Source organism: Toxotes jaculatrix, chromosome 17 (assembly GCF_017976425.1).
Source record: "Toxotes jaculatrix isolate fToxJac2 chromosome 17, fToxJac2.pri, whole genome shotgun sequence".
NCBI lineage: Eukaryota > Metazoa > Chordata > Actinopteri > Toxotidae > Toxotes > Toxotes jaculatrix.
The window spans coordinates 3637518-3661522 of record NC_054410.1 but is presented as its reverse complement, the minus strand read 5'-3'; the positions used below and the strand labels follow the sequence as shown (position 1 = coordinate 3661522).

Here is a 24005-nt window from a genome sequence, read left to right as displayed (position 1 = left end):
ACTGAAGCCATAAAAACATTTTAAAAAAGTATTTCCCAGGCAGTGCATTGGCCGATGGTTCAACAGCCGGACTGACCAGCAAAAATAGAAAGTCCTGTATAATCTAATGCAATTCAACACAATGGCTCAGTACTACATCTTGCCACCACGGAAGTTATTTAGTTTATATGGAAACTGTGTGTTGATTCTCTGTTGTAATTTTGGAGGGAGTGGTTTGTGGTGTCGTTTGATATGAACGTCGATTTAAAAAAAAAAAAAAAAAAAAAAAAAACCTTTACATATGATGCAACATAGCGCATTATCACCACAACCTGGCAAATATTCGTTTCTCGGGAAATGCTTTGTATGCCTTGCAGATAAAGAGAAACTGCAACCCAGAAGAAAGGAGGCTACAGATATTGCTCCTGTGTGTTTGTTCAGGACATTAAACATTTGAAACGTCTCCCAATAATGTAGATACAACATTACAACACCACCTTTAACTATGACTTTGATGAATTAATACAATCCTTGTCAGGGTGTCACTAACACCTCAGCATTATCAACTTTGTAAGGGTAGAATTCATGGCACAGCAGTTGTACTGATTTGCAATAGACTATGCAGGAGTTCCTAACAAAAAGGCCACTGAGTGTAATTTGCAATAAACCAGATCACTATAAACCACTGCTTTGCCTTATTGGTAATCAAGCCTAGCTGGTTTTATCCCGTGAGGTTGAAAATTAATGCAGTAGGTGGAAATGTGAAAATGTTTATCACTTCTGTCTCTTTTTATAGTCACATTTATCGTTTAAATTATTTCAAACTTAGCTAAAGGGCTAAATTAAATTGTCGTCATAGCACTTTCCCCCCTTTGTTTAAAGTATGTGCCTGAAATATTATGTACAAACAAAACCATTCATACCAGGCATACAGTCAAAGAATGAACATATGAAAGGATAGTCAATCAATAAAAATAGAATACACTAAAACAAAACAAGAGAGAATAAGGGTACACCCTTATGCCAAAAAGGTGATTTATGACCCCTGATTTATCACCACGTGAAAAGAAAATCATCTGCGCCGCTAAGCTGTTTTCTATTATCTATCATATTACTGTGTGGGAAATTGGCCAATTCGCGCCGTCCTCATCTCCCAGCATGCACCACCAGCATATGCATGTAGAAACGGCACCCTGACTCAAAGTGGTGGTTAGGTTAGGTCCCTAGTGCTGGTACTCTAACACTCCAGGCTCCGACACATGCGCGGTAGCTCATGAGGCAGTTGTATTGAACCACTGTGTCGACGTGGTTTGGTCAATGACGTTTGAGGCACTTAAGTGCTTCGGACGTCATAAGAATCACCTGATTGGTTCGGTTTGTCTCAAACAACTTCCCCTTGGTGGTTGACACTGAAACAGAACAATTATGGACAGGTTAATGGGTGATGCAACAGTGAGAACTCTGGTTGACAACACATATCCTCCGGGCACTCTCATGCTCCTCTCTGAGGCTGTGCAAGGCCCCCCGAGCAGGCCCGAGAGCCTGTGCACTCTCATCTCAGTCAGGGTGCCGTCTATACATGAATATGCTGCTGGGGCATGCTGGGAGATGGGGATGGCTCCCACACTCTCCATAAAGCCAGTCACCAGCCTGAGTTAGGGTGCTGTCTATACATGCATATGCTGGGAGATGGGGAGTCTGACTGTCATGGAGCTAGATAAATAGTTTTCTGTTTGACTGCACCAGATGAAAATGTGGTTTCACATGGATTAATAATAATAATAATAATAATAATAGAAGACCATGTTTGCTATTTTGCTCTGCTGATTGTAACCCTAAATAATCTTCACTTAGATTTTGTGTTGTGAAACATTGAAATGGTGCTGGTACATTCATGAGATGTGCTCTACAAATACAGACTGATGTCATTTTCACATGGTACTGGTGCAAATACAGATTATATCATGGTATGTTTTGGGCTTCCTTGGTAAAGAGGTTTATGTGTACGTGGGTAAAGAGGGTGTGCTTGAAGAACAGGACAGTGACTGTGCTTGTGTAACTGTTTACTTGTAACTGAGTTTTTATTAAGAAACAACAGTTTTTCTAGTTTTTGGACTCAATCGGTTTCTTCTTTTACAAACTATTTCCCCAGCCTTGGAAAAACCTGTTCAGACGGCACAGAAGAGGCTGGGGGGTGTGTGCATGTGTGTGTATTTATATGCAATGAATCTATATGTCTTATCTATATCTAATGTTTTTAGGATTATATATCTATTTACCTATCTATATACCTATCTATATGCCTATCTATATAACTCTTTATATCTAATTTATATATTATTGTATTGTAGGGCAATAGATATATATCTATTGCTCTATATACACTGATTCTCCAAAAATACACTATCAAAACAACTAACTCTCAAAACACCTAACAAACGCAACAAATCGACATACTGTGCAAAGAAAACTTCAAATGAGCGCTTCAAATGAGCGAGGGCGGCATCACATGGGGGGTGGCACAACCACTTGAAAAGAAAATCATCTGCGCCGCTAAGCTGTTTTCTATTATCTATCATATTACTGTGTGGGAAATTGGCCAAATCGCGCTGTCCTCATCTCCCTGCATGCACCACCAGCATATGCGTGTAGAAACGGCACCCTGACTGAAGGTGGTGGTTAGGTTGGAAGAGTGTGGGAGTCGTCCCCACTGATCGTCCTCTAACACTCGAGGCTCCGACACATGCGCGGCAATGCATGAGGCAGTTGTGTTGAACCACTGTACCAACGTGTGGTTTGGTCACTGACATTTGAAGCACTTGAGTGACGTTTGAAGCAGGTGAGTGCTTCAGACGTCATACAAATCACCTGATTGGTTCGGTTTGTCATGTGAGTCACGTGGCGGGATCGAGTGTTTTTAGAGATAGAATAGCTCTGTATAGTTGCGGTCATTTGAGTTTGTCTTTGCAAAGTATGTCGGTTTGTTGCGTTTGTTGCGTGTTTTGAGAGTTAGTTGTGTTGATAGTGTATTTTTGGAGAATCAGTGTATATAGAGCAATAGATATATATCTATTACCCTACAATACAATAATATATAAATTAGATATAGAGTTACATAGATAGGTATATAGATAGGAATATATATATATATAATCCTAAAAACATTAGATATAGATAAGACATATAGAATCATTGCATATAAATACAGACACACACACCCCAGCCTCTTCTGTGCCGTCTGAACAGGTTTTTCCAAGGCTGGGGAAATAGTTTGTAAAAGAAGAAACTGATTGAGTCCAAAAACTGTAGAAAAACTGTTGTTTCTTAATAAAAACTAGGTTACAAATAAACAGTTACACAAGCACAGTCACTGCCCTGTTCTTCAAGCACACCCTCTTTACCCACGTACACATAAACCTCTTTACCAAGGAAGCCCAAAACATACCATGATATAATCTGTATTTGCACCAGTACCATGTGAAAATGACATCAGTCTGTATTTGTAGAGCACATCTCATGAATGTACCCGCACCATTTCAATGTTTCACAACACAAAATCTAAGTGAAGATGATGTAGGGTCACAATCAGCCAAGCAAAGTAACAAACATGGTCTTCTATTATTATTATTATGATGATGATGATGATTATTATTATTATAATTATTATATATTTATAATAATAATAATAATAAGGGGGCATGGTGGCCTCTTGGACATTACTGTACGGTCATTTGAATTTTTCTGTGCAGAGTAGGTCATCCCAGTCTAACGTTATGTTCCACTCTGTGCCACCTGCAGCTGCGAGGACATGCTGCTGTGGTACGCTGATGTTGCATTTTATGGGATAAAAAAAAAAAATTTTCCAACCACCGGTTGGCAATGGACTGCCCAGCCCGCCGGCAGGCTACCAGGGCACCATGCCCCCTGGGTCACGGGGCCTCTCTGGACAGTAATGTCCAATAGGGCACCATGCCCCCTGGGTCACGGGGCCTCTCTGGACAGTAATGTCCAATAGGGCACCATGCCCCCTGGGTCACGGGGCCTCTCTGGACAGTAATGTCCAATAGGGCACCATGCCCCCTGGGTCACGGGGCCTCTCTGGACAGTAATGTCCAATAGGGCACCATGCCCCCTGGGTCACGGGGCCTCTCTGGACAGTAATGTCCAATAGGGCACCATGCCCCCTGGGTCACGGGGCCTCTCTGGACAGTAATGTCCAATAGGGCACCATGCCCCCTGGGTCACGGGGCCTCTCTGGACAGTAATGTCCAATAGGGCACCATGCCCCCTGGGTCACGGGGCCTCTCTGGACAGTAATGTCCAATAGGGCACCATGCCCCCTGGGTCACGGGGCCTCTCTGGACAGTAATGTCCAATAGGGCACCATGCCCCCTGGGTCACGGGGCCTCTCTGGACAGTAATGTCCAATAGGGCACCATGCCCCCTGGGTCACGGGGCCTCTCTGGACAGTAATGTCCAATAGGGCACCATGCCCCCTGGGTCACGGGGCCTCTCTGGACAGTAATGTCCAATAGGGCACCATGCCCCCTGGGTCACGGGGCCTCTCTGGACAGTAATGTCCAATAGGGCACCATGCCCCCTGGGTCACGGGGCCTCTCTGGACAGTAATGTCCAATAGGGCACCATGCCCCCTGGGTCACGGGGCCTCTCTGGACAGTAATGTCCAATAGGGCACCATGCCCCCTGGGTCACGGGGCCTCTCTGGACAGTAATGTCCAATAGGGCACCATGCCCCCTGGGTCACGGGGCCTCTCTGGACAGTAATGTCCAATAGGGCACCATGCCCCCTGGGTCACGGGGCCTCTCTGGACAGTAATGTCCAATAGGGCACCATGCCCCCTGGGTCACGGGGCCTCTCTGGACAGTAATGTCCAATAGGGCACCATGCCCCCTGGGTCACGGGGCCTCTCTGGACAGTAATGTCCAATAGGGCACCATGCCCCCTGGGTCACGGGGCCTCTCTGGACAGTAATGTCCAATAGGGCACCATGCCCCCTGGGTCACGGTTGGAAATCACCAAATCAACCCATTTTCTGCATGTATGGACTTTTGGAGAGAAGAGAAACACCTCTCTCACAGTAAAGACACAGTGGAGCCTGCTGCTATGACAAGCATGGGAGTACAGGTCAGTGGATCATTTACCAACTGGTTTTGGTTTTCATCTTCAGTGCAATAACTTCTTTAGTGAACAGAGATGACCAAATAGACGTGATGGGGAGGGAACCTGATCTCATCTTTGTCAAGGAGGAGTCATATGAGGATCATCCCATTGGCCAGCAGATTCCTTTCACAGATAACAAGAAAAGTAAGTTTGCTTTCAAAAAAAAAACCCAAAACAAATCATTGATATCCTGATAGTTTCTGTGATTTAACTGCATTTATTCTCAACCGTTGGAATTTCTGAGGAGGACAGCATGCTTCATAGATCTGTTGATGAGCTGCAGCTTTACTCAGGGGACTTAAACAACTTCCCCATGGTGGCTGACACTCAAACAAAACAATGCACACAGCCAACAATTACGGACAGGTTAATAGGTGATGCAACAATGAGTACTCTGGCTGACAACACATAGCCTCCAGGCACTCTCATGCTCCTCTCTCGGGCTGTGCAATGTCCCTCGAACAGGCGCGAGAGCCTGTGCACTCTCATGTCAGTCAGGGTGCCATTTATACATGCATATGCTACTGGGGTATGCTGGTAGATGGGAATGGCTCCCACATTCTCCATAAAGCCAGACACCATCCTGAGTCATGGTGCCGTCTATACATGCATATGCTGGGAGATGGGGAGTCTGACTGTCATGGAGCTAGATAAATAGTACTTTTCTGTTTGACTGCACCAGATGGTAAAGTGGAATAATAATAATAATAATAATAATAATAATAATAATAATAATAATAATAATAATAGAAGACCATGTTTGTTATTTTGCTTGGCTGATTGTAACCCTACATAATCTTCACCTAGATTTTGTGTTGTGAAACATTGAAATGGTGCGGGTACATTCATGAGATGTGCTCTACAAATACAGACTGATGTCATTTTCACATGGTACTGGTGCAAATGCAGATTATATCATGGTATGTTTTGGGCTTAATTGGTAAAGAGGTTTATGTGTACGTGGGTAAAGAGAGTGTGCTTGAAGAACAGGGCAGTGACTGTGCTTGTGTAACTGTTTACTTGTAACTGAGTTTTTATTAAGAAACAACAGTTTTTCTACAGTTTTTGGACTCAATCGGTTTCTTCTTTTACAAACTATTTCCCCAGCCCAACCAACTCAGAGCTATTCTATCTCTGAAAACACTCGATTCCACCACGTGGTTCACATGACAAACCGAACCAATGCAATGTGTCGGAGCCTCGAGTGTTAGAGGACCGTCAGTAGAGACGACTCCCACACTCTTCCAACCTAACTACCACCTTCAGTCAGGGTGCCGTTTCTACATGCATATACTGGTGGTGCATGCAGGGAGACGAGGACAGCGCGATTTGGCCAATTTCCCACACAGTAATATGATAGATAATAGAAAACAGCTTAGCGACGCAGATGATTTTTTTTCATGTGGTTGTGCCGCCACCCACGTGATGTCGCCCCGTGCGGCTGTCCGATTCGCCCGTGCCAAAAACCGCCACTGATTTTGACGCTTAACACGTCGGAGTCTCAGACGGTTTTTAGACCGACGGACGGTCGGCTACGGCCACCATAGATTGATCTTCGGCCACCCCCCCCGACCACCGATTTGCCGGCAAGTTTTTTGGCGGAACCATCTCTGTACGTCGGTGTTCAGGGACGCAATTCAACAGTGCACCTCTAACGAGTAGTTCTCCACCAGAACAGATGGTGGCAGTAATACACTTAACCTGAATGTCAACTACCAACACAATTGCAGGAGAAGAAGTAATTATTGAAGTTCACCTGGGGTTCCCCTCTCATTATCCATGCAAGGTTTACCTGCATTACCAGTGAAGAAGAGTGGACTTTTCCCTGTTCCCAGAAGTCGGAGGTAAGTTCGATTTACTATGTTTGAAATGTTTATTGTCTTAATGTAGGCTATGAATAATTTGGCTATGCTGGGGTTGAAACAGATATGTCAAAGTTTGCTAATTGAGGCTGTTAACAGTGACTAAGAAACACCATTAAATCAGCCACCCCTGTGTAAGCAATGGTCTCAGTCTGGACACCACTATGAAAATTGTCTGGCTCCGCCGCTGCCTATTCAGACGGCACAGATGAGTTTTCACGCGGAAGAGAGTGTATTTCGGCACAAACGGTAACCTCTAAGAAAAAACAAAATGTTTTATTTGCTTTTTTTTTGGTGTATTTTTTAAAAGCCGTAGGATCAAGCTGATAAATTCGTATTCCTACCACGAGTCATCTTGCCGGTATAGTCCGATCCCTATGTACCGACGTTACTTTCTCACTTGCACATTTATACCTTTCTCTGTTGTTTTTCTTTGATGCAGTTTCAGTAGTTGTATACCCTATATAAACATACACATATATGTTTATATGTACGTATGTATATATGTTTTAATGTTATGACGGTGAAGCTTTCCCTGCCCTCGGTATTGGACTCAGGCAGCAAGGTGCATTCAAATACCGCCTACTTTACCATGATTGACAGGCGCGACATCAAGTCAGAGCCTCGAACCAGAACAGTGTCCAATCATTGGTGGCTCTTCTTGGGGGGGCGGGTAACAGCCTGTGAAGTTAAACCGACGGCAACGACAGCGCCGCAAAGCAACACACCAAACGCGGAAAAGAAAGGAAACAGTCGTCGCAGTATCTCAACATTTGCCAGCAAGACATTCACATTTTACCGTTTAACACAGACGAGGAATAAGTTAACACCATGTCAAGAAGGAGGGAACTTGTTAGAGGTAAGAATAAAGCAGTGGATGTGGTTAATTAGTTTGGTCGCTGATTCATCGCTGAGTTTCATTTACTGGGAACTCCTGTTTCAGCAAATGTGTCGCTAGTTAGCTTTCCGGCAAGCTAGCTAACCTTCTGGCACCAAATTAGTCATAACGTAGCTGTGTCACCCGTAGCGTTGTAACGTTACAGTTAGAGTCTTAGGAATAATAAAGCCTGTTATGTATTTTAACAACACCTCTGTCTCTACCTGTAAGGTGGCTCGTCTCTTCCCAGAATCCGAGAGAACTCTAGACTTATGAACACACACGTGAGTATGGTTCAGTTATCTTAAAAAATATAGTGTGTGTTGTGTGTATATATATATTTTTAATGTCGTGACAAAACAGGTTTTTCAGGTTGTGAGTGTGTTGCTGCCAACCTGCCAGCAGGTCTACCTTTGCTAACACAATTAGTAATGTGAATTTGAATGTGAGGCACCGTAATTGCCAGGTACGGCATCTTGTTTTAACAGCGGTCATTTAAAATTGGCATTTCGTAAGAATTAAAATACTAAATGTATGTGGTATAGAAGCTGGAGCCAGTAAATGTTCAGCATATCTTGTTCAAAGAAATGTTGGAAATTGATTATCAAACTAGTTGGCAGTTAATTTTATGTTGACTCAAGTCCAAAGTTCAAATATAGTCAATTTACAAAGACATAAAAAAGGAGATCAGCAGTAACATTTTTGCTTGATGGTTTGTAGATGAGTTTCCTGACATTCGACTAATTATATCAACTCAAAGTTATGATATAACAATAATCAAAGTCCCAGGGGACATCAAGTCTCAACATTACTCATCCTCTCTCTCCTAAAAGGAGCTGGAGAAAATACTGAGTTGACTAAGAGGAAGGAAATCAGCAAAAAATAAAATTTGAGAAGCTTGAACTGGTGAATTTTTGGCAGTGTTGCTTAAAAAATGATTTAATGTTTATCTGATTAACAGACAAGCTTCTTATTAAATTTTCTGTCAATCAAGTAATCAACTGATTGTTTCAGTTCCGTGCTGGTGGTGATGGTTTTTTTTTTTTTTTTTTTTTTAACTCTCTGATCTTTCTCTGTTTCAGGAATCCATGATAGATTATTTAAATGGACGCCATCATGCAGACTCTTTCCTCCATTTCTTTGCCTCTGGTTTATTTGGTAAGGCTTTCTGTGACGGTGGAAGAGAAAATTTTAGATTTTAAACACTCCCCGTTCTCCTTGGAACTAAAACCACTGAAACAAAACGGACTGTTTTCCTGGTGTTAATTTACTGCCTATGAATCCGCATTTCTGTGAATAAAGTTGTTATATCTGCAGCAGCAAGGAGAAAAGGTGTTGCCCATAGACCCATAGCCTTTAGTTACTTTCTGCCCCTCAAGCCCATCAGGTTACCCAGCAAGTAGACAGGCCATGTGGTGTGGATTGTGGAGGAATCTGCTGGTCTTGTTGTTCAAAGGAGGTCAGGGTGTGTCGGCTTATTTTTGTGATCTCTGTTGTAGCGTAAGGCTTCCACCAAATGGCTAATTACAGATCTAAAAGGACGTTGAGGGAACATAAGATGCAAATGCTGGTTAGTGATTAGGCTTCATCCCAACTGTCCCTGTTAACCCGTCTCTTCTTATTGGGCCAGCGTTGGTTTAGAGCTGCAGGGATGGTGCTGAACCACAGATTGCATCGTGTTAATGACACCTTCCTGTTTTCCACTGTTCCTCTTTTCTTCACCAGCAGTTCTTCAGGGATTATGGGTAGACTTTGATGCTAATTGCATTGGATTATCAGTTGGCATTTGTCAATATAGCGTATGCCAAGTTCAGACTTGTATTCCTGGGAGTTAGCTGTGAGTAAGGTGCCCAGAGTCCACAGAGGCAGTGCCATCATTAAACTGGTCAATAAAAACCTAAAGCTTAACTTTGCCTTCAGACAATGTGTATGTGTAATGTAGCAACATCTAATTATATATTTCATATATTATATATTTCATCTTTGAGGCTAAACTTTATCTATAAACTTGAGGAATTAAATATAAGGGCTTACCAAGTTAAACTGAAAATAGTTGAGATAGCTGCTCATCTCTGGAGTCAGGTTGCTAGCTGCTGAGATGACAGGCCGGTCTTGGAGAAACACACATTATAGTAAAGTCTAAAGAATCAGCTCCTAAAGTATCCTCAATAAAACACGTGGAGCAAAAAACTCTTCCAGATATTTGGCCTGTACTTGCCTGTGTGAGGACTTTGAACTGAAACAGTACTTTGGCTGTGAGTGGTGATGTGTCACAAGAACAAAGAGGAACACAGATTAAGAAAGAGGAGAGGTGATGAGACCTCACTGGAAGACAAAAGTGTTTCTAGTTGTTCAGAACGGCCACAATCAAAGGAGAGAAGAGACTCTCCCCTGGAAAGAATTCACAGTGTCGGACTTGGTTGTTCACACTGAGTTACAAATGAGGAAGAAAAAAAAAAAACAAAGTTCAAATTCTGGCTCCTTTTTCACCTCCACACACCTGGCCACTGTGTGCCAACATCAGATTGATGGTTTCGGACAGTTACAGTAATTGGAAGTAGTGGGTGGAGGGAGTTTCCAAAGCTATCGGGCCATCTGTCAGGCAGTTTTCATGATGTGTACTGAGACTGAGAACAGTCAGTGAAGTTAACAGAGAGATGTTTTAGTGTCATGCCTCATCAAGATTAGACTTTTTGAAAATCCCTCAAGAAGACAGAGATAAAACAGATTTTTCATCCTGTTCTTTTCAATATTCTGATTGAAATTTCTTTGAGTTCAGATGATGTGTATGTTAACTTGCAATGGGAACAGTAGAATAATGTTTTTGTTTGTCCCATGTAGGAGGTTTAGATTTTAGGTTATTTGACCTCCAAGATGACCTCGTATATACAGACGATGATGACGACGACGATGATGATGATGATGATGATGATCGTTTTTATCCACGCAGTGCCACTCACAGGCCTTTAGAACCACATCCACAAATAAGACAGCTCACTGATGAGGTATTGCACATCTGTTTCTGTTTTTTTTTGTTTTGTTTTAAGTAAAACAAAAAAAGTTCAGTTCATAAATTAAAGAACTATAGTGATTAAAGAACTTTAAACGATGGTATATTTATCCTCATAACAGAAATGTTATATTTAGCAAATTAACGTGAATATTCTGAGTGTGGATTTTTTTTTCTTAAATTAATTTGGTGAATTTCTTGAACATTGGCTCAACACATTTTTTTTTTTCAGGAGGCTGAAAAACATACAAAAGCACTAATAGCAGAAAATGAGCGTCGTAAGGAGAAAACTGAGAGGAACAAGCGTAAAAAAATGGTGAGTGTTGACACAGTTCTTATTTTAAATGAGTGCTCCTGTTTTTCTTTTGACTGCGCCTCACAACAGATTTTCTTCTTTCTGTTGTAGCGTAAAAAAGAAAAGAAACGGTTAGAAAAGGAGAACGCAGTTAAAGACAATTTACCTGTAAGTCTTGATTTACTCACTCGTGCTGTGAATTACAAGCGTTATAGTCTGGAAATAAAATCCTTTTGAAGGCCACTCTGACTACTTATAATGATTTTCTGTTGTTATTTCAGGAGGAAGAACAAGGCAAGTCTGACTCCTCAGAAAATCTGGAAGAAAATCCTATTATTGAAAGTAATGCAGAAGCAAACGAATCTCCTGAATGTGGTAAAACTCAAAATGCAGCTGAGGCTGCAGGATGTGATGAAAGCAGCGGTGATAGCAAAAAAGAAGAAAATCTTGTGATGATGAATAAGAAAGAAGAAGAGGAGGAGGAGGAGCAAAAGGTTTGTGGAGAATTTACATTTCTTTTTGTCACATTGCGGAACAAAATTACTGTGTGTCAGTGTTTTTTTTAATGTGCTTGTGAACTTAAAAGGAAAAAGTCTGGAATTATGTTTAGGCAAGATGTGAGATCTCAGCAGTTATTTAGTGGTTTGTGTCCAAATAGAAGGTGGCAAGGTTGCATGTCCACCTTAAAACGACAAATGTGTATGTGGTTAGAGCTGAAGTGAAGCTTTGTGCAGGATTAGGCAGCTTTAATACACCAGGCAAGGTAGTGCTGTCTGTTCTTAATCATGATCTTAGGAGTAACTTGACGTTTTCATGAGAGTACTTTGCTGAGGATTATCCTAAAACAACCCTCTTGTTTTATCGTCCACAGGATTTGGATTTCAATAATTCATATGCTTCTAATGCTGAATCGGTGCCTGAGAAGTCCTGTAGCCAGAAGCCTGCAAAAGAAAGAAAAAAGGCAAAAAGTAAATTAGTGGAAGATCAGCCGCTCGAGGAGGAGAAGCCGAAAGTTGTGGAAAAACCTGAAGTTCAAAAGGAAAAGGAAAATAAACACGAACCACATAAAGAGGTGGGAACACAGAAAACTATTAGTATTTCTATCGTGTTTGTATTTCTTTACTTCATAACTTTATCCAAGTACAGGGCTGAAATAACTCGGGAAGAAAAACAGGAGTGAAATAGGCTGACATTTGACAGAAAGCTACATGGAAATTGTTTGTTGTAGTGCTCAACATGTTTCACCAACTAACATACTAACAATAATTTTAACAGGAAACGGTGGATCCAACTGCAGAGGAGTATGCAAAAAGAAGCAGAGAGCTGGCTGGTGAGTTATATTTTCCATTCATATTTTTATTGAGGCTTTGACATTAAACAAACATGTGAAAGTACTGGCTCAACAGGCACAACTGTCCTTCCTCTTACTTCCAGCTACAGGAAATCGTTTGGCGGCCTCTGGACAGTATGAGATGGCAGTGAAGTGCTTTACTGACGCCATTAAATTCAACCCAAAGGAATTCAGGTAAGAACACAGACTTAAATTTTCTCCAGCCTTTATTAAAACACCCAGAAGCGCAGTGACTGTTAATGAACTGTGTTTCAGGTTGTTTGGAAATCGGTCCCTCTGTTACGAAAGAATGCAGCAGTATGAAAACGCGCTCAGGGATGCTGATCTAGCGCTCTCCATGGAGCCAAACTGGATAAAAGGTTTATTTAGGAAAGGGAAAGCTCTGTGTGGGATGAAGGTAAGGTGTACCCAGTTAACACTGCTCATACTGTACAGCTACTGTTTCTATTATCTGTGCTTCCAGAGACTTAAAATACTTGTAATGTTTTCTTTTCATTTATAGTTTCTCTAAATGTTGCAGCTGGCTCCACATTTTCACAAAGACGCTTAGAAAATCTACAGTGTAGATAAAAGTTGACTTGCAGTGTATAAAGTATGTCCTTACTCCCAGCCCCGTGATAGCTCTCATCAGTTATGGGCACAACTTCTGGTTATTTTTTTATACTGAAGTGGTGTCTGTGAAAATTGGCATTGAACAACAGGTGTCTTCTTCTTTTCTTGGAGATTCTTGGAAAACAAAGGGTGTGGTAACACTTTAAACCGATAAATCCTCCCATCTGTCAAAATTTCTTAGAAGAACACAACTGTAACAAGTAGGGCTGAACGAGTTATCGTTTTCTGATCGAAATTGCGACTTCAGACAATGCGATCCTGTGGTCGCCAAAGCTGCTCCTGACTGACCCAGGATCTGCTGTGTCAACTGTTTAACACAGTCTCCCTACCTGCTCCCTACCTGCTAAGCTCACTGATGAGAAGCGGCAGGTCGTGGACAGGTCACGCGAACGCAATCAGTATAACCTGCTCCACCTGCTCCTTAATTACTGAAATGGCTTCAGCTGGAGGAAAAAGTCCAATGAAAAGTCTCACGAAAATAGAGAAATAACTGCCATTGGTCAAGGACTTTATAGAATGTACATGCATGTTTCTTAAATACATTTGAAATCACTTCTTTAGTTTTAATTCTTGCATTAGACTAATGGCGTTTAATGTTTTAATGGTATGATGTAATTTTCTGTCGTGTTTGTAAATGTTACCGTACATTGTGAATATTGCACTAAAGCTTGATCTGAAGAAAATCATGTATCAAATCAAAATCGCAATATCTGCCAGAAAAATCGTAATTAGATCTTTTCCTATAATCGTTCAGCCCTAGTAACAAAGCACCAACTTTCCCTTACGTCGGTTCTATGAAGGAACAGCAACAGAATTCGCACAAGGTTTCTTAGGGCTAAGAGTACCGTGGATTAGTGTGAGGTGCTTGATTTCTTGGTCTAAGAATGTGAAAACCTCACTTTTTCACTTCTTCTGCAGAAATACTATGAGGCCTCGCTGATCTATAGGGAGGTGCTGGAGCTCGAAGGTTCGAGCGCTGAAGCCATGCAGGAGCTGAAACGAGCACAGACGCTGCACCTCATGGTAGGAAAACCCACGTACAGCAGTTTACAAGGAAAATGTGTGTTCTTCAGAAAAAAGGGGAAAAATTCACAGTTATGATACTTATTTTCTAATAGTTTTAGATGCTAATAAATTAGTGCATCAGTCATTTGTGGCTTAATGTCTGCATTCTGGCGTCACGTCAGCTGAAGAGATGGTCTTTGTGCTTCTGTTTTAGGAAATGGGTTTCACCTGGGCACAGAGCACTGAGGCCTTGAAAACTCACGCCACATTAGAGGAAGCAGTTGAGGCTCTGTTCTCTGGTGACAGTAACCAGGGTCCCGGAGGTGAGTGTCACAAAATCTTCCTCAAAAATGAAAGCTGTGTCGATGAGTCACTTCGACGGCGTCCTGGTGCGTGAACTCTTTCACCGTGCGCTCTCTTCAGACGCCGCCGCCAGTACGGACAATACGGACCAGCTGGTGGTGCAGGAAGAAAATGACGATGAGGGAGAGTGGATTGTGCTACAGACGAGCCGTCCCAGAATGCAGCAGGTCAAAGAGTCTGATGCTCTGGTGCAAAGCAGATCGAAGTCTCAGTCGCCAACTCCTCGTTCAAGGAATTCTGTGAAACCGTAAGTTCCCTGGTTGTTATTTGTGCGTATATTTATTTAGAGGGTTTTATTCCAGCCATTTCTACCCACTGGTTTTCAGATAACATTTAAACTCTGTGATAAGCTGAACCTTCCTGCATGCTAGCAGCAAGTTTACTTTGCCTTTGTCATTTCTGAGTGTAGACTGTAAAGGTTGATTTGCTCATCGTACCCAGAGTGAAATCAAATTTTAATTTGCTGTTTTATCTCTTCTGTTTTTGCACAAAGGGAGCTTTTCTCGATTTGGGTTGGATCCTTGGCTCCTTCTGTCACCTACGCAATACTTCACGAGCTGTTCAGCAGGTGAAGTACCACAGTCTGAGCTTCTTCACTCCTCTGAGCACGTTGCTGGTATTTGACCACCAGAATGGCTGCAGTGTGTTTACTCTGAACATGTTATTCATTGCTGCCCTGCAGGGATATGAAAGATTTACTCCAGTTTGCTCTCTGCCTTCTCTCTCTCTCTCTCTCTCTCCCTCTCTCTCTCTCTCTCTCAGAGTCGGGGCAGTCTACGGCATCAAGATGCTGCTGGAACATCAATGTGCCTTTGTGAACTACACAAGACAGGAAGACTGCGACAGAGCCATCCAGTGTTTTAATGTATGTGTCCGTTTACTTACGGAAGCCCAGTTCAGATGGGTTAACATTACAAGGGGAGGTGGGGAATGGAACAGTCACTCCAGCTGTGACTGACTTCTTTTGTGCACTGCTGTGTAAATTAGCACCATAATAATAGTTGCCATGCCACCATGGATAATCAATTAGTTGATTAGCAAACAGAAATTGAAGCAGCTATTATGGGAACTGATTGAAATAATTTTTCAAACAAAAAAAATGTCAGAAATTCACCGGCTGTATTCTTGGGTTCTGGGAAACGTAACATTTTATAGACCATGTGGTTATGTCCAAATTAATGAATAGTGAAAATAATTTTACTGCAGCCCTAGATAAAACACTTAATAATAAATATGCATAGTTGCTATGAGAGCTGCAGTAAGTAGTCGATTAATTTAATAGTTGAGTGACAGAGAATTAATCAGCAGCTATTTTGATAAACAAATCATCAATTTAATCACTTTTTAAAGCTAAAATGCTTAATGTTCTGGTTTCAGTGTCTTACATTTGTGGATTTTGAAGACATCACATTCAAAATGTTCTAATATTTTATAGACAAAATCTAGAAAATAATCAGAATCAGTAAAAAATAAAAATTAACCATTAGTTTCAGCCCTAGTTGTGAATAAATTGACAGAAACTGACCATGAAGTTCTGCAGATGTGTAACTGCCTGTTTCCTCTTCAGGGAATGGTGGTAGAGGGGGCACCACTGTCTGTGCGATATCCCAGTAAAGGCCACCTTGGACACGCAGGGTAAGAACATGCTCGTCAAACCCCTTAAACACTGACATACATCTCTATAATCTTAATTTTGACTTTTTTTTTTTCCCCTGTTGTTGTAGCTCATACAAGAAAGAGTGCTTTTTCTGGAGGACCACAGGCTGCACGAGGCAGGACTGCACGTACAAACATGTCCCAGAGCACAAGAGCATCGACAAGGACAAATTCACCAGTAGACTGGGACATTTTAACGTGTAGGGAAATAAAATATGATGAGAAAACTGCTGTGATGGCCCACCAATCCTGTATGAGTACAATGGACACACCAAACTTCATTATACTGCTGTATACTGGTAATAATTCATGTGCCTTTTATAGATACATTTAATGTTTGCATCAAGCTATGAGCATTCCTTTGAAGTTTTGATTGTTTGGGATCTAATCTGTTTAAAGATTGTGCTAAAACATTTTATTTTTATTTTTATTTTTTTTTTAACTTTGTTGCATGATGTTTTAAAACAGATTTTTCTGTTAACTTTCAGTCACCACTAGGTGGCAGCATTACTTTTATCCCATAACTTTAGAGGCTGTGATGGATGAGTAGTTATGATACAGGCACATTTAATGGGCCGAGTTCACTTTTGAATCTGTGCTTTGTAATCAGATTGCTGGGGCACTGGGTTCCTTTTGTGTGTGTGTGAGGTGGCTAATGGTTCAGTTCAGTAGTCCTGTGCATTATGTGTAAATTTTGAAATGGTCAGCCTGTTGGAGGATCTGTTTACGTGATGTTTGGATGCAAACTGTCATACAGTAAGTGCCTTTTAGTAGCACTATAGCTGTGGTTTTATCATGGGTCAGCCCAGAGGGAATTAAAGCCTCAGCTCCGAGTGTGTTAACGTCGCACCCGTACACATAAAGATATACAGTGCAAGACCAAAGACTTGGTGTAGGTGGAACAATATAGATAGGCCTGGATATGACTCACTACAGAGAATAATAAAGTCTTGGTGCTGAAGCACGATTCGTGAGCGGGATTATTCAAGCCTCAGCGTGCAACTCAGTGTAATTTGGGATATGAGGTGAGGTGAGAGGAAGCCATGACTTGAGAATGAGGGAGACTGTGTGTGGTTTTTTTTTTTTTTTGCCTCCCCACCACTAGAACATCAGCAGATGAATCAGGCAGCAGCTGTGTATCCTGTTGCAGTGTCCTTGAGTGAGAATCCCTCCACACAGTCGTCATAGTTCAGCCTGAGTTTTAGAAAGCTGGTTAAACGCCTGAAAAGTAAAGTACTGTCCCTGAGATTTTATCTAAAGCGAGGTTCTTGAAATGTCTCATGTAAGTGTCCCTGGCTGTGTCTCCTCGCCGTTGATGTGGGTGGGATTTGTGTAGGTCCCTCTCTGCTAAAGCCCAGCAGGTTTGTTATTTGACTCAAACAGCCCAAGGTCACTTTTGTGACTCCTGTTACGCAGTGTTTGGGGTGTGAATTACAAAACCTTCCAGAGGAGCTGAATAATTACTTAAAAACGAGGTTTTGGAGCAGAGGAAAAACGTCGAGGCGTTTAGCTGTGAAAAGCGCTTAGTCTCAACCTTACAGGCAGAGCAGCTGTGCTCGTGGGCATTAATTGGCCGAGGGTGGCATACCTCACAAAGCCCTTTTGATCTGTGTGAGATCTGAGCATGAAAGTTCTGTAATACTAATAACATGAACTCTGCTTGAACCCATAGGCAGCGCTGTGACATGTGGTTGATGTATTACCAACTTGCAAAATGGGTCTACGTTTAATCTTACTGGTCCGCTTGGCTTTGCCCCACTGGAAACCTGTTCAAATGCAGATAAAACACTGATAAGAGCTTAGGGTTCACAAACTGGCTGGAATCAACATCCCGCCACTCCAGGCCCGGACGAAGCCAATCCCTTACTTAACAAAAGCAAACACCGGGACGATTAAGTGCATCTTTATAAAAGGCTGCCCAGTTTGTAGAGCTTTTAACAGATTTCTCTTTTTTTTTTCCCTCTCCCAACCAAGAGGAGGAAAAGGAAATGAGAAAACACATATTAACAGAAATTAACCAGCAGACATGACATGTTGCTCTCCCACTCTTTGCTTTGTGATAAATGGCTATGCAGCAAAAACCCTCCTCGCTCCCCCTCGGGAAGTTTTCAGTCGGAGTAATTGAATGCGTTTCTGTTAGCGCAGGAATACATAATCTAATTTTTATTCTAATTCTGTGGTTTCTCTCCGCTGGTAAGTAAACTATTGATGTGACAAGAGGGAGTAGCTGAGTCATGCTGTACATCAACAGTCTAATGTGCTTCTCAGGAAGCCAAAATAAAAGCTCCACTGCAGCTTTGCAGCTGCTCAGCTTACAGGCCTCTGCTCGAACCCCATAACCTTCCCAGCAGGGTTTGCTTGTCCTCTTTAAAGGAGTCACACTTAAAACATTTCCGTGTGTGGATTTTTGAGCAGCGGAAGTTTGTTTGGTTTTTTTTCCCCCCACGTTTTATTTACCCATAAATTCTTGCATGGACATTGTCTTTGCAGTTTAAAGGCTGTGAAGGTTTATTTTTTTTTATGACTGATGTGATCCAGTACAATTTTCAGCCACAGTTAGTTTGGTTATTCCATAGGAGAAAAATCTGATGACAGCTGTAGAGTTGTTACCTAATGCTGTCAGTCAAATGTGATCCCAACACGCCCACACACTCCTGAAGAAGATTAGCTGTTTTTTTTTTAAATGTTCCAATCTGAAGACGTAAGGGTTTTGTTTTTTGTTTAGTTTTTTTTCCAAAAACTTGAATTTATTTACTGATACCTACTTGAGATGTTTTGAACCAAGTTTTCAGGGGATTAAAGACTTGTTTATATTACCTAGACTTAGCTTAGAGTCTGTGTGTACACCAAAGTAATCTGAGGCTTTTAAATAAATAAAAAAGACACTTTTGCCCCCCCCCCCCCATCAGAGCTATCCTCACTTTTTCTACAAGAATATAATTTTAAAAATATCAAGGCTTTAGTTTGTCGCTGTCAGAAATTCTGCCAGAAATGTCTCATGAAAAAGCCAACACAACCGATAATTTAAAAAGTGACCCACAATGTTCTTTGGTCAAAACGCAGATAAATAATGTTGGACCAAACTATTGTGCCTGCGCATCGTAATGGGCGTGATAACTGAGATCAACAAGATGTTGTGGTGGTAGGCTCACACAATGGGGAGGCATCTGGTTCTCTGCAGTCTCTTCCCAACCCTGGCTGGATTCCTTTGTTGCACTGCGAAATGAATACAGTAATTGTCACAATGAGAAATTGACCTTCCCTTTATTGTAGACAGAGGCCCCCTTAACAAGTTAAAATAGCGCAAACCCAATTAGGGAATTGATTGCTTGCTTTCATTTTCCTCATTTGCATCAGGGTCATATAGAGAAGATAAATTAATGTCTAGTCCTTTGTCCACACTGTCATTCCTGCTTGCAGAGTATCTATTGCTAAGAAATGAGCAGGAGAAAAGTCTTTTGTCCACCTAAGACGAACTCATCGTTGATAATCTGACCTGCAAAAGTCCTCACTCTTTCATACTGCTGTACAAATACACAAGTTTTTATGTTAATGAGATGATTTGATGGATCGTTAAAGGGGCAACTAAGTATTTATGTTTTTGCTCACTCGCAACCATTCGGCAGGGGTAATATTCATTTCCAGCCATATTCAAAGGTTTTTTGTTTTGCTTCCATTCTCCACTATGGTAAAAACCTCAACTTAAAGGATCAGGGTGGGGACAGTCCAAGTATTTGTTACTGTCTCTTGAAAAAACATTGTCAAACCTACAGTCGCCGTGGTCTCTTAGATAACTTTGTAATAGCTTGTACAGCAGGTAATGGTCAGAAAAACAATATCACCAGACTTATCCTGTAAAAGTTTAGTTTTTTTTTACCTGAAAAGAAAGAAAAAAAAGCGTTTAACATATGTTAATGTGTTAACGTATAAAAAAAAACATTCCTGTGGTTCACACCCATGTTTTCATGTTTCTGCACTTTGAGTATGTTCAATAAAACTGTCAGACTGCATCCATAATGTACATCCCTGTGTTTATTTTTATTTGAATACATTATTCAAGTGTCCAGGTTTTTATGTGTATATGTGCAGGTTTATGTCCACACACACACACACACACTGCAGGGCGACAGGGAGGATAATGGCATTGACTCCCTTTGTTGTCTTCCCTGATAAATGGCAGTTTAAAGGTTGAATCTCGCATCCCTTTCATCTCCCTCAGACGTGCACAGGCACAAATTCTGAGCGTTGTCACTTTATTTTGGTCTTTGTCACGGTGATCGATTGAGGAATGGCCTGTATGGGAGCACAGTGTCATTAACATGATTAGAGGCTTGTAAGCAAAAAAAGGCCTTTGGGTTTTCGAGGCACCACAGCACACAACGTGATGCAACGCTGGGCATGCCTCAACATGCGTTCCCTCAAAGCATCTACGTGGCTTAATGGGGGGACAAATTTGTGGCCTGTGTGCGCTGTAAACATTAAAACCTCCAGTCAGGTTGTATTTCATCCTACTATCGACCTACATATCTGGAGGTAACATGTTGAAGGGCATGAAAAATGTCGCGGCCTGTAAATCCTCTCATTGTTGCCTCAAGGAGTTTGACTTCCAATAATTGATGCTCGTTTCCATACATCACCGGCCCTCGTTCCTGCAGAACTCTTAACGCCGAACCACACAGGGGCCTCTTTCACACATTGTCCAGCGGCTTTCTTCCGTTTTGTGCCATTCATTTTTCAAAAACCGTAGATTAACCTCTACAACACCGAACAAAATAATGTCACCATTAATCTGCAGGTTATTCCTCAGACAGTGATTTATAACAGGAGACACTTGTAATAAAACTTGGCCCTCCAGGCTTCCTGTACGAGTGAAACCTGCTTCCTTTAACACAGATAATGCTGAGTGGCGTGTCAGCTCCGTTAAAGTCTTCTATTAAAAAGGATCTGTTTTTTATGAATGGGTACGGAACAATGATTCACTGCAGATTTTTGTCACTCAGTCCTTAAAGGCACCAGTCAGCTCAAATTTATCTTCATTACTTAACCAGTTTGCACCACTCCAAGCTTTATTGTTTAAACACCTTGTGTATGAGTGAGACAGAGCAAACAAGGCGGTTTGCTGTGTAATGTTTACCACCCATTTAAGAAGCACTAAGGAGGCTGTTTATCTCTCTTCTGGTTATAGAGGCTGTGTAGCAACCAGGATGTCTGGGACGATTTAAGACTTCCTCCTGCTCGCCTGCTTGCTTTCCCTGTTTGAAAATGCTGCAGATGATCCATCTATTCCTCCCGTTGTAATGAACTTCCCTGGGGGCCCGGGCGCACCATGTGAAGACGCCTTAGTACCAGAGCGATTCATTACCTCGGAAATGTGAGCTTTTGTTCCGTTTTCAGCAGAGCCCCATTAATCTCGGGTTGCCTCCTGGCATGCAGGCCAGGTACTGCTTAGGTAATTACAGTTAATCATCATTCAGACGTGCACATGCACTGCGGGGCTCCTCAGTGGTTTCTGCGCAGGGGCAAATCTACCCCCTTACACTGTTGTTTACCCCCCTCCAACTGTACCTCTGCATCCCAGTTGCACCATTTCAAAGACGCCTCATTTCTTTCTCTTTTTTCCTCTTACATCTTTGTAACCAAACCACCAGAGTTTCAGTAATTGTGTCCAGTAAGATTTGGCTCCAGTTGTGCAGCGGACTCCTCCGATGCACAAACAAGTAAACATCCCAGCTCTGCCTCCCCGGGCCCCCCCCCAAACATTTACACTATCCAGCTGTCACTGTTGCACAGTTACTGGAGCCTACTGTTCACCTGCCGATTATGATTGTGATTAATGGACAGATTATAAGAAGGATGATTTTCAGGAGCAACAAGCAGAAAGAGGCCATCTGTATCTCGGCATCCCACAGCAGAGGAGCAGAGAGAGAGAGAGAGAGAGAGAGAGAGAGAGAGAGAGAGAGAGAGAGAGAGAGAGAGAGAGAGAGAGAGAGAGAGAGAGAGAGAGATGGATAACTTCATCATCCAGGCTTCCTGCTGTCCATGAAAACAAGTGGAGCTAAATATACACTTAGAGCTGAAGGAATAAGATTTAATCAGCAAAGAATTAACTGACAACTGTTTAAGACATTTTTATCCACGCTAGCGTTGTGCCTATAGGAATGTTGGGCTGTTGTTCAGTTCACCAAACAGACTCAAACATCTCAACAACCACTGGATGGACTTCAATGAAATTTTGCACAAACATTCATGGTCCTCTGATGATGAATCCCACTGCCTGGTGATCCTCTGACTTTTCCTCTAGTGCCACCATGTGGTTAATATTTGTGGTTTTGAGGCACCAAACTCAATGCAGAGCAGTACCTCAGTGCAGCCTCACAGAGCTGTGACTGTAGACTCCTATTTTTTTTAAGTAACACTACCTAGAAATTTACCAGCTTCTCAAAGGTGAATGTCTACATATCCTAGTCTTAATATCTTTAGGTTTTCAAGTCTCATTCTGACAAATTAAGCTGTTAAAATAAGTCAACTGGAAAATTGTTTTGACTATTTTCAGTTGTTTTATGGGCCACACCATTTTAATAAATGAAAACAGTTGTTAATTGTCCCTATTTTTATTCTCAAATTCCACTTAAGTAATGGAGAACAATACAAGCTTGGTTGCTGGTGGATGTAGATGAAAGTGTAATAATGACCCAAACTGCATTATTATATAATTTCATGGGAGAGTCAAAAACCATTTCCATTCTGAAAATAATGAAGTACCACTTTAAGTTTATGATTTCTTATCTTATGATTTGCAAAAAAAAAAAGACATAAAGAAAGGATTTACTCAGTCCATACTCCAGTTATATGTCTTCAATTTCATTTTTGGTGTGGTAATTTTAGTTGACTAAAACTAATCCTCCGACTTCTGCTAAAGTTAGCAGTTACCTGCCTTTCGGTAGGTTACACTCCACATACAGGTGGAAAGAAACGTACTTACTAAGAGCAAGAGAAACGGAGAAGTTCTTTGTAGAGGAGGCATAGAAACCGATTTGTACACCCACAGTAGCAGGAAATGTGCCACAATGTGTGTCATGGGTCACAACTCTCATTCTGACAGTTAAATGTTGTTGCACATTCGGGCATTTTACTGCTCGTATCGTGGATTTCTTTAGGGCATATTTTTTTTTCCTTTTGAAGCAAACCCCATCTTGAAAATACAACCTCTGATGTTGATTTTCGTTTCTGTAATGAGTCACCTCTGTAGCAGTAGGTGTCACTTTTTAGAAATGTTTTTACAACAAAACCCTTCAGCGGTGCAGTGTCCCAAAAGAATATCAAGTTAGTTAGTCATCCATTCAGCAGATTAAAAAAAACACCAGCATCTAGGGAAACTGTGAAGACTCTCGATGGGCTCGCTGTTGCACATTCCTTTTTAAGACCAGCCACAAGCTCTCGGGGTATTGATTAACATTTTAGGTATGAGCAAAGAAGAGAATCGATGAGCGCTGTTCTATTAGCAAAACGTGCCCTTAGCGGTTTGTTGTTTGTAATTTGAATGAAGATAAACCTGGTGCTTAAAGGCTGCAGCGGCAAATGAGATGGGTTTCAGGTTGGTTGACCTCCTTCAAGGAGAACAAAAGCAAACTCAAACAAGACCATGCTGTTGTTTGCTCTGCTTGATAAAAAAAAAAAAAGAAACAACCAAAATCCAGAGATCGCAGTAATGGCAAAGTACGCCGAAGACATTTGGGTCCCGTCTGTCAGAAATGAGAAACTAGTGAGGGCAGCAGCCTGTTATCTGATGTCAGTGGAGGGAAGAGAGGTTTTC

General features: G+C 41.7%; 1 protein-coding gene across 1 annotated transcript; it reads left to right on the top strand.

Moving 5' to 3' along the window:
- The first annotated feature begins 7714 nt into the window (after window positions 1–7714).
- On the top strand, window positions 7715–17175 carry si:dkey-33c12.4 (uncharacterized protein LOC560112 homolog). The gene is made up of 18 exons (XM_041061120.1): window positions 7715–7882; window positions 8132–8184; window positions 8983–9058; window positions 10742–10905; window positions 11143–11226; window positions 11317–11373; window positions 11487–11699; window positions 12077–12277; window positions 12481–12535; window positions 12640–12730; window positions 12812–12953; window positions 14087–14191; window positions 14388–14496; window positions 14597–14783; window positions 15030–15104; window positions 15299–15401; window positions 16104–16171; window positions 16261–17175. The coding sequence occupies exons 1-18, from the start codon at window positions 7855–7857 to the stop codon at window positions 16394–16396; spliced, it is 1947 nt and encodes a 648-aa protein (XP_040917054.1). The 5' UTR covers window positions 7715–7854; the 3' UTR covers window positions 16397–17175.
- The last annotated feature ends 6830 nt before the right edge of the window (window positions 17176–24005 follow it).